We start from the raw sequence: 12051 nt of genomic DNA on the forward strand, positions 1-12051 counted from the left end.
GAATGGACCTGCGATCCCCGTTTAAATAAGAACATCTCATTTCAGTAGGCCTTTAATTGACCCCCTGTCATAATAATACATTATGAATATGATTAGAATTATTAGTGCATTTCCTGAGGGTTAAGCCTTCCATCCATCCATCCATCCATTTTCTACCGCTTATTCCCTTAGAGGTTGCGGGGGGCGCTGGTGCCTATCTCAGCTACAATCGGGTGGAAGGCGGTGTACACCCTGGACAAGTCGCCAGGTTAGGCCTTCCATGTTTTTAAAAACTGGTGACACCTATGTTTCCAACTTTAATCAAGGGTTTCTTGAACAAAGAAAAAAAGCAAATTCATGTGCTATGATATGCAAAAGTGAAACTTAAACATAACTGTCAGATGCTGCCACAAATGTTGTGAACGCATAAATTTGACCTTTGATGATGTTAACACGACTGAGTTGATTAAACAATAAAGTGTTCCATGCTGGGTTTGTCGCTTACCAGAAAGAATGAGAAGCATTTTTGCAAGAGGGTGTAGGTAATGCTACACATTCCTAATGTGTTTTATATCACCTTATTATCAAACTTTGACAGCCAAATTGACTTTATCTGAACTTTTATGCCATCATTTTGTTGCTGACAGATTTAAATAAATAAAACAAAAAACATCTTCAAACTTTACAAAATCACGTGGCCCGCCAAGTGGTTCTGGCCATGATTACTCATTCAATAGTTACAACAAATTTAAATAATGGATCCCATATTCAAATATATGATTGGTTAGTATCAAAAATAAATGCAGTTTTTTCTACTGATATCATCTCCATAGCTTGTGTGTACCAGTCAAAATGTGTTGGAGTATCAACATCTATCCATTTCTTTATTATTACCCTTTTTGTTATTATGCATATTGAAATAAATGCATTTTTACTCTTTGAAGACACATTACTAAATTGATGGAGATCCCCAAGAATAAAAGTTTGCAGTGTCATTGGGATGTTTATATTAAGGAATGTATTTGCTTTTTTTTTGTCATGATCCACGACTTGAATCATGGCTTATTCTGGTTTTGTTCAGTTTGTTATCACATTCTGTTTAGTATTTGTCTTCCTTCGTTCCTGGTGGCACTTCCTGTTTGGATTCCGTTCCCGTAATAACCCATTTGTGTCACCTGCCGTTTGTCTTTTTCGCGCACCTGCCCTTGATTATCCCTTCTATTTAAGCCTGCCCTTGTTTTCCATTCGGTCTCGGATTCTCGTTTGCTATCCCATGCACCAGGTGACGTCGCTACCCTCGCTCGTGGTGAAGACTTTTCGTATTTGTTAGCTTCTACGCTATTCTTTTGTGTGCTTGTCCCTAGTCCACATGCTAGCGCTTTTTGTTCCTCCTAGCTCCCATGCTAGTTTTGTTGGTTTGTCTCTAGTGCCTTTGTGCCAGTATTTCTGTTCTTAGTTTGTTTTTGTAGTTAGAAATAAATGATCATTCTTATCTTCAAACTGTGTCCATCTCAAACTGCATCCACGAGAGAACAAGAACCACACCATGATATCAACCAAGCGTCACACTATCGTTGTTTTCAACCATAACTCCTTTATTCTCTGACCTTTCCACAGTAAATAAGTACTTCGGATTTCTGGCAAGAAATGTGTGTTCGTACTTCTGGAAACAAACGCAAGTGTTTTTGTAATCATGGCAGACTAGGTAATAGACAACGAAGACCACTATATTTGGACAAATGAAAATTCACAACCCTATCTTTTTTAACCTGAATATACGGAGAATGAACTGCTGCTTATAAAAGTAAGCGCAAACGGAGAGTGAAACTTTGAGGAGACAAAAGTCGAGAATGTGAGGTCGGTGTGACTTTGACTCTGTAAATGTGGAACTTGGAGCCGAGCTATGCTGACAGAAATGGGTTGTTTACCCAAAATCAACTGGAAACGTCTCCAGCCAGCTGGACGAAACTAACTGTCCATGGAGTGAGTCACTATACTATTGATCATGATACAGGCAGTGTGCATCATGCGTGTTAGAACAACTACAGTACACTGTCGAGCTAGCTGTGTACAAATAAAACATGAAATGTGGGCTAATACTTTACAGATACTCTAATATGATTGTTCATGTTTTTTAGTCAGTACAGATTGGTGTCGTATCATTGTGTTGTCCATTAGAAACTTAAACGCGATCTGGCTGCTGACATAGAAGCCAGTTTATATCTTGCCGTAGCTCTCATGACTGACACTGTCACACGCCGATGTGTTAATGCGCTCGATAAACTGTTCCATAGTGTTCACTCTTACAATAAGGTAGGTAAGTAGGTAGTAGGTAGGTAGGTCTTTATTGTCATTGCAACAAGTACAACGAAACTTTGTTTTCAGCACAAACCTGTTCAAGATTAGACAAACACACAGTGTACAGGGTTACAGAACAAGAATGCTGATGGGTTGCCATAAGGCGCCCCGTAAAAGATGGGAAAAAGGTAAACGCTGGGGAAGGATGATTAAAAAAATACAATCCCGACTGGGCTCCTAAGGGGGCCCATTTCGGAGTGAGAAAAAACCTCCATAGCAAAGCACATATACATATTACAACATACATCTTGAGATATCTAGCAACAGAGGGAAGGTAGTTCAAGGTCATGGTGGTAGGTCGCAGCTCTCAGGCGCTGACCATCCATTCATCACCCCTACGGGATTGCGTCGAGGGCGTTGAATTGGGGGACAGGAGGGTGTATGTGTGGCGTATATTTTTTTTTTGTGGATGTGTGTGTGTTTATAAGCCCATATCAATCAATCAATCAATCAATGTTTATTTATATAGCCCTAAATCACAAATGTCTCAAAGGACTGTACAAACCATTACGACTACGACATCCTCGGAAGAACCCACAAAAGGGAAAGGAAAACTCACACCCAGTGGGCAGGAAGAATTCACATCCAGTGGGACGCCAGTGACAATGCTGACAATGAGAAACCATGGAGAGGACCTCAGAAGTGGGCAACCCCCCCCTCTAGGGGACCGAAAGCAATGGATGTCGAGCGGGTCCAACATGATACTGTGAAAGTTCAATCCATAGTGGCTCCAACACAGCCGCGAGAGTTCAATTCAAAGCGGATCCAAGACAGCAGCGAGAGTCCCGTCCACAGGAAACCTTCCCAAGCGGAGGCGGATCAGCAGCGTAGAGATGTCCCCAACTGATACACAGGCGGGCGGTCCATCCTGGGTCCCGACGAGCAGTCCATCCTGGGTCTCGACTCTGGACAGCCAGTACTTCATCCATGGTCATCGGACCGGACCCCCTCCACAAGGGAGGGGGGGACATAGGAGAAAAAAGAAAAGAAGCGGCAGATCAACTGGTCTAAAAAGGAGGTCTATTTAAAGGCTAGAGCAGGGGTGCCCACTACGTCGATCGCAATCGACTGGTCGATCTCGGAGGGTGTGTCAGTCGATCTCAAGCCAGGCATTAAAAAATATACATAAAAATGAGCAATCATCAATCATACCAAGACTTCACTTTCGTCAGTTGTTTGACATTCTCGGCACCCGAGGATCTGGTGAGATGACGCTGGCTGCTGCAAGCTCATATTTAAGAAAAAAATCACTAACACGGCGGACGCAGAGAAACACATTTTATTTTCTAGAGACTCCGTACCTACTGTCAAAACTCTAAAGACCGACTGCAGAGTTCTTGTCTTCACCATAAAAGACCTGTTTCATCCTGCCTGTGCTAACAAAATAAGAGTCTCAGAAAGCTAGTGTGCACAAGCTAGCAAGCTACGGAGTTTGATGCCAATGTATTTCTCCCCCGCCCTCAGCGACCGCTTTCTCACTTGCTTGCCCACCCGCACACTCACTGACGTCACTCACCTGCTGCCAGACATTAAAGGGCCACGCACATATGCTACTCTCATAACAAAGTGTTTAAAAACGAGTATGCAAGTTGGACAAATGAGATGCCAAATCCAACCACTTTCATGTGGTATTGGACAGAAAGGAGGGCTTTTTTTTTCCTCCATTTGAAAATGCGGACATTAGCACCACTGTCTAATTCCAATCAATGCAAGTCATCAGAATCAAATACACCATCTTATATTCTTGTCTTCATGAAAGAAAGGAATCTATGTGTGTTAAACATGCTTGTATTATCATTAAACACCATTAACTTGTTAACAAAAATGTCTCTTTCATAAATAAATAAATATAAATTATAAATAGGATTGAGGTAGATCTCCTCGACTTGGTCAATTGAAAAGTAGCTCGCCTGCAGAAAAAGTGTGAGCACCCCTGGGCTAGAGTATACAGATGAGTTTTAAGGTGAGACGTAAATGCTTCTACTGAGGTAGCATCTCAAACTGTTACCGGGAAGGCATTCCAGAGTACTGGAGCCCAAACGGAAAACGCTCTATAGCCCACAGACTTTTTTTGGGCTTTAGGAATCACTAATAAGCCGGAGTCTTTTGAACGCAGATTTCTTGCCGGGACATATGGTACAATACAATCGGCAAGATAAGATGGAGCTAGACCGTGTAGTATTTTATACGTAAGTAGTAAAACCTTAAAGTCACATCTTAAGTGCACAGGAAGCCAGTGCAGGTGAGCCAGTACAGGCGTAATGTGATCAAACTTTCTTGTTCTTGTCAAAGGTCTAGCAGCCGCATTTTGTACCAACTGTAATCTTTTAATGCTAGACATGGGGAGACCCGGAAATAATACGTTACAGTAATCGAGACGAGACGTAACAAACGCATGGATAATGATCTCGGTGTCTTTAGTGGACAAAATGGAGCGAATTTTAGCGATATTACGGAGATGAAAGAAGGCCGTTTTTAGTAACGCTTTTAATGTGTGACTCAAAGGAGAGAGTTGGGTCGAAGATAATACCCGGATTTTTTACCGAGTCACCTTGTTTTATTATTTGGTTGTCAAATGTTAAAGTTGTATTATTAAATAGAGGTCCGTGTCTAGCAGGACCGATAATCAGCATTTCCGTTTTTTTGGCGTTAAGTTGCAAAAAATTAGCGGACATCCATTGTTTAATTTCATTAAGACACGCTTCCAACTGACTACAGTCCGGCGTGTTGGTCAGCTTTAGGGGCATGTAGAGTTGGGTGTCATCAGCATCACAGTGAAAGCTAATACCGTATTTGCGTTTGATGTCACCCAGCGGCAGCATGTAGATTCTGAAGAGTGCAGGGCCAAGGACCGAACCCTGGGGAACTCCACACGTTACCTTAACATAGTCCGAGGTCATACTGTTATGGGAGACGCACTGCACCCTGTCAGTAAGATAAGAGTTAAACCAAGACAGGGCTAAGTGTGACATACCAATTCGTGTTTTGATACGCTCTAATAAAATATTATGATCGACGGTATCGAAAGCAGCACTAAGATCGAGGATCAGCAACATAGATGACGCATCAGAATCCATCGTTAGCAATAGATCATTAGTCATTTTTGCGAGGGCTGTCTCAGTAGAGTGATTTGCCCTGAAACCGGATTGAAAGGTTTCACATTGATTGTTAAACGCTAAGTGTTCATTTAGCTGCTCTGCAACACTTTTTTCGAGGATTTTCGAAATAAAGGGAAGGTGAGACACCGGTCGATAGTTTACCATGAGGTCAGGATCGAGGTTAGGTCTTTTCAGGAGAGGATTAATAACCGCTTTTTTGAATGCTAGGGGAACAGTGCCCGAGGAAAGTGATAGGTTTATAATATTTAGCACTGATGGACCTAATAATACAAAAAGCTCCTTGATAAGTTTCCCGGGAAGTGGGTCAAGTAAACATGTTGTTTGTTTTATTCCATTTACACATTGTAACAATTCTTCTAATGTTATTTCATCAAAACGAGAGAAACTATTTTGGATATTTGCAGTATCCGCCGTATATACAGTCGTATCTGTGTTAATAGAACCCAGTTGTAGCTGGGACGCATTGTCTTTAATATCCTTTCTAATAAGTTAAATTTTCTTATTAAAGAACTTCATAAAGTCATCTGCCGAATGGGTGAAGCTACTGGAAGGAGTCCCTTGTTGGGTTAGCGATGCTACTGTACTAAACAAAAATTTTGGATCGTTTTTATTAAGGGGATGAGATTTGAGTAATAATTTGTTTTAGCTAAGGTAAGCATGCGTTTATAAGTTATTAATACCATAGTGTGTCTCTGTTCCGCGGCCTTGATGTATTTGCCGTCGCTAGTCCAAAGTTCACAACAACAGGTGTGTGTCCATGAGAAACAAACAAGGGAGTTTGTTGTGTCTTCCCGCAGTGATCTTCGGGAGAGTCTCAAAGCCAGGGAAAATATCCAAGTTAAAATGATTTGTATGCGAGTGAAAATAAAATTTGCTATTCACTCTAAAATTGTCTATGGCTGGTCCTCAAAAACTGCGGGGTGGACAGTCCGATGTTATCCACAGTTCTTCTCGCATCCTCCAATCATTTGTGGCAGCTTTGGGGTACTTTGAAGACTGCCAGCAACTTCCAATTTGTCTACAAACGAGAGCAACACTTCAATCAGCAGATGTCCTGTTGTCATAATTCCGAATAGGTGGATATCTTCACGTCCCCAACAGAAAAGGGTCCCCAGGCACGTGGCTCTCCTTCTTCTCCCAAGAGTCCGTTGTGTGTCCAGCAACATCCGCTTCGTCACGACAGCAGGTTCCCCCAAACCCAAGATCTTGTCAATTTTGTTGAGGCCAGTTAAATAGTTCCAATGTTGAGATCTGGAGAGCAGTGCAAAAAGAGGCAACAAGAAAGTTAAGACAAGACAAAACAAAGAAGCAAGCAGGAGAGATACAGTAAGGGTGAGGAAAGGGGAGCATCCACCCTCGGTGAGTGCCAGAGAGAAACAATGTTGCTACAGCTTGGGTATTATACAGGTTACAGAACGTAAATAAAATTTTGTTGGTCGGTTTTCAAATGATTTAAATTGATATAGAGACATAATGGATTGCTCCCATTAGCTGCATTACGAGCTACCTAGAACAAGTTGATTTTCAAATTTTAGAATGCAAAAAAACAAACAACTTCTTGTCTCCATAAGTATTGTGAAGAATAGACAGGAGTGCAAAAAAAAGTGCAATCCCCTATTATTTTGCCATGCGGACTGGATGCGCGTTGACTTGTAAATGGTCCAGCGGACCGAGAATTTGACGTTTGTGATGTAGACCTCAGGGAAGTTTTTTATCACCCCTTTAAGCGCTGTTTTGTGTTTTCCATATTTGCAGGCAGTGGGAGGATGCAGAGATCATGGTGCTCCTGCAAGTCATGTACGCTGACTTAGACTTTATAGCCATCTACAATATTGAGCCTGAAGTATTGCAACAGTTCCTGTTTGAAGTTTACCGAAGATACAACAACATCCCCTTCCACAACTTCAAGCACTGCTTCTGTGTCACCCAGATGGTGAGTGACTCTTGCATCTTTTATAGCAACTAAAGTACGAGCATTGTAAACCATGGAGCACTTTGCTGTAAAAAGACAAAATACAGTATTGTAAAATACAGTGTATTCAACCGCTTTAACAACAGCCAGATCCAAAGGTAGAGATCAAACTAACCAAACTAAGAGAAAGACCAAACTAAGCTCGTTTGAAACAACACTAAGAAATAAATACTTCATAAGTTTAAGAAGGGTAGATGGAAGCATGTCACACAGCAGAAAGTTGCCAAGGGTTTAAGAAGTTTTGGATAATATCAATCACATTTACATAAATGACGGTTCTAATACGGGTCTTACCTGCCATGCTTGGACAAGCTGAGATTAACTAAACATCACAGCGAATAACTTTTAACTATAAACAGCATTGAGCTAATAATCAGCCACAGACAACTACCTCTTAAAATGAAAGTTAAGCAACAAGATGATACAATATAGTAAACATTTTTTAAATTGAGTTGAGTTTATTTCCAACATGCAAACAATTAAAACATGGTACATCACAGTTTACAGTTTTTCTTTTCAACATGTTTGAAAAGTAGGAAGAAGCAGAATTTATATAATCCTACCCCTTTTCCTTTACATAACAGTTGCTAAGACTTGTGTTCACTTCCTGTTCTCAATTCATTCACAGTATACTCCATAAATAATACAATTAAAATGAATAAATAAATAAATAGTGAAGTAAGTTGTTTTTTATAAGGTGAGATAAATAGGATTGTCAATAAATTCAGAATATTCAGCAGGATTCTTCTTGAAGGGGCTTCACGGTGGGAGAGGGGTTAGTGCGTCTGCCTCACAATACGAAGTTCCTGCAGTCCTGGGTTCAAATCCAGGCTCGGGATCTTTCTGTGCGGAGTTTGCATGTTCTCCCCGTGAATGCGTGGGTTCCCTCCGGGTACTCCGGCTTCCTCCCACTTCCAAAGACATGCACCTGGGGATAGGTTGATTGGCAACACTAAATTGGCCCTAGTGTGTGAATGTGAGTGTGAATGTTGTCTGTCTATCTGTGTTGGCCCTGCGATGAGGTTGCGACTTGTCCAGGGTGTACCCTGCCTTACGCCCGATTGTAGCTGAGATAGGCGCCAGCGCCCCCCGCTACCCCAAAAGGGAATGAGCGGTAGGAAATGGATGGATGGAGATTCTTGAATTGGATCATATTAGTACTTTGTTTGATTTCTTTGCTTAATCCATTCCATAATAAAATTCCACATATGAAAGGTCTTAAATCTTGTCTCTTTTATTGAGAAGAATTGTTGTACGTTCTTCGGTAGCAGGTTATAAATTGCTTTGTGCATAATTTTAGCTGTTAGCAAATTCACAATGTCGTGGATTATTTTTTTTTTTATTCAATTAATGAAGGGCTTCAATGTTTTTTATATCCAACATTAGGTATTGTTCTAAGTGATCTTTATTGTAACATGGTTAATGAATGAAGTGTACTTTTGTAGTTATCAGGTATATGGTAACACTAGCGAGGAGTAGAGATTATGGAGGGATTTTAGGTCCTGTACATATTTTGCTTTATTTATTATTGCCGTGTTTCTTGCCACCTTATGTTGTATATTTTTATATGAGATTTCCAGGTATTTTTTTCATCAGTCATTCTACCTAGAAATTTGGTTTCATTTACTCTTTCAATTTCTATTACGTCTATTTGTGTTTGACTTTCCTTTCTACTGTTACCATCCATCCATCCATTTCCTACCGCTTATTCCCTTTTGGAGTCGCGGGGGGGGGGGGGTGGGGGGGGCGCTGGCGCCTATCTCAGCTACAATCGGGCGGAAGGTGGGGTACACCCTGGACAAGTCGCCACCTCATCGCAGGGCCAACACAGATAGACAGACAACATTCACACTCACATTCACATACTAGGGCCAATTTAGTGTTGCCAATCAACCTATCCCCAGGTGCATGTCTTTGGAAGTGGGAGGAAGCCGGAGTACCCGGAGGGAACCCACGCATTCACGGTTACCAAATAGTAGTAATAGTAATAGTGACATAAATGACACTATGCTTTCACTTTTCTGTGCTTTATTTTGTGCAGATGTATGGTTTAATTTGGCTCACTGACTTGAGAAGTAAGATGGACAGCATTGACTTGCTCATAATGCTGACCTCGGCAATTTGCCATGATCTTGACCACACTGGCTACAATAATGCTTACCAGGTACGATCTCTCTCCCATTAAAAAAAAATAAACGATCTGATGAGGGGAACATATCTTCTATTTTTGCTACTTAGTGGGCTAATTAAATCTGCGACCCTGGGTACTAAATTGAGACAACGGACAGACCAAAGCATACAGTGAATTTGTCCTTGCAAAGTTTGTCAGAGTCTTCCATCCAATGTGAAGCAATTCAGTCTATTCTTTAACTCACACCCCAAAAAAAACACCTCCAACAGAGTTTTGCCTGCATCTCTGGGAAGGCAGAGGAGCCTATATAGACAGTATTCAATGCCTCGATTGCTGAGGTGGCCAATCTGAGGTATGGTCGCAAGGTTACTAGTGCCAGTTCTGGCCATAATCGATGGTGGACACGAGAGGTTGGGGGGCTGTCAAGGTGAAGTAGTTATTTAGCAGGAATGGCTTGTGGGACTTGTAACGCAGCTGTCAATCCAAGCAGGCAGGCCAAGAGTTGTGGATCTTTGACAGTGGTCAAGGCAAAAACTCAGGTGCAGAAGGAATTTGGTAGGAACATGAAGAAGGATTTTCATGAATGAAGGATCATTAAGGGTGGTATAGCTCGGTTGGTAGAGTGGCCGTGCCAGCAACTTGAGGGTTCCAGGTTCGATCCCCTCTTCCGCCATCCTAGTCACTGCCGTTGTGTCCTTGGGCAAGACACTTTACCCACCTGCTCCCAGTGCTACCCAGACTGGTTTAAATGTAACTTAGATATTGGGTTTCACTATGTAAAGTGCTTTAAGTCACTAGAGAAAAATCGCTATATATATATAATTCACTTCACTTCAAGGATTTTCAGTAGGCTTCAAAGAGGTTCTCAGAAACCGTCAGGCTGCTCAAAAGGTGAAGTAATGGAATAAGGAATACTTTGAGGCCCTTCCCAAGACCACTGACATACATTCCGTAAAAGTCATTAGTGGCATAGTTTTGTCTCAAATTCCTAGAGGCTCTGGATGTTGTGGTTCTGTCTTGGTAGACACATCTTTTCAACATTACGGGGAAGTCAAGAACAGCAGTTTTGGCTTATCAGACCAGGGTGGTGGTCCCCCTTTTCAAAAAAGGTGAGCAAAGGGGGGATGACACTCCTTTCCTGGGAAAGTATTACAGAGTACTGGCTAGAAGGGTACAACCCTTCGAACCTTGGCTACAGGAGGTGCAATGTGTTTTTTGTTCTGGTCTTGGGGGTGTGCATGAATATTTTCCCAAAATGGGTTTTGTGTACTTGTAAAAACGGCATTTGACCTAGTCTTTGAGGGTGGCGCCAGAGCATGAGCCTAGTTTGCACTGCCAGCTGTAAATTAAGCCTGTTCACTGTGAATTTTGGCCAAGTTGACCTCAGTCGTCAGTTCTGTTTATAATATGTCCAGTTTACAGGTAATAGGACCTAATATTTGTTATTTGCGATCTAGTTTTAATGGTCTTAATTCAGTTGCGACATTTACTAGTGTGGTTCAGAGCTAAGACTCAGCTCCTCTAAATCTAAGGCCATGGATCTCTGCCAGAAAACAATGGCTTTCCCCCTTTGGGAGGAGGGTAAGGTCTTGCCCGAGGTGGAAGTGTTTAAGTATCTCTGGGTCTTTTTCACGTCTATCTATCTATCCATTTTCTACCACTTATCCCTCTTAGGTTCGCGGGGGCGCTGGAACCTATCCCAGTGGCATTCAGGCAAAAACCGGGGTACATGCTGGACAAATAGCCACCTCATCGCAAGGCCAACACAGATATACAACATTCACACTCACATTTACACACTAGGGCCAATTTAGTGTTGCCAATCAACCTATCTTTTTCACATGTGGGGGCAAAATAGAATGGGCGCAGTATCGAGCTTTAAGTAGTGACTAAAAGAGCAATATTATGACTGTAAGAGTCCTAAATCAATTTTCTTCAGGTTGACTGGACTAAGTCTTACATAGGGTGTGGCGCTTGGTCACCTGGGAGGAGCTCAGAGTAGAGCCACTGCTCTTTCACATCTAGAGGAGCCAGTTGAAGTGACTCAGGTATCTCGTCTGGATGACTAATGGATGCCCTCATGGTGAGGAGTTCCAGGCAAGTCTAGTCGAAAAGAGGCCTCACGGTAGACTTTTGGAAACACTAAACGATCATGTCTTGCAGCTGGCATAGACTGGCAATGAACTGAATGAATGGCTGTTTTGTATGTAGTCACTTTGGCTGCTGTTGAAGGGGAACATTATCACCAGACCTCTGTAAGCGTCAATATATACCTTGATGTTGCAGAAAAAAGACCATATATTTTTTGACCGATTTCCGAACTCTAAATGGGTGAATTTTGGCGAATTAAACGCCTTTCTATTTATCGCTCTCGGAGCGATAACGTCAGAACGTGACGTCACCTAGGTAATAAAGCCGTCATTTTCTCAAACACATTAAAGACACCGCGTCTCGGCTCTGTTATTTTCCGTTTTTTTGACTATTTTCTGGAA

The 12051-nt window shown here is 41.9% G+C and overlaps 1 protein-coding gene across 1 annotated transcript in view; it reads left to right on the plus strand.

The window, feature by feature from the left end:
- Window positions 1-12051, plus strand: part of si:dkey-219c10.4 (high affinity cGMP-specific 3',5'-cyclic phosphodiesterase 9A) — a 47825-nt gene that overhangs the window by 20261 nt on the left and 15513 nt on the right. Inside the window, exons 7-8 of the mRNA XM_061919455.1 lie at window positions 7212-7389; window positions 9470-9592. Of these exons, the coding sequence (XP_061775439.1) occupies window positions 7212-7389; window positions 9470-9592 (301 nt within the window). The remainder of the gene's footprint in view (window positions 1-7211; window positions 7390-9469; window positions 9593-12051) is intronic.

This window comes from Nerophis ophidion, linkage group LG13, assembly GCF_033978795.1.
Source record: "Nerophis ophidion isolate RoL-2023_Sa linkage group LG13, RoL_Noph_v1.0, whole genome shotgun sequence".
Taxonomy (NCBI): Eukaryota; Metazoa; Chordata; class Actinopteri; order Syngnathiformes; family Syngnathidae; genus Nerophis; species Nerophis ophidion.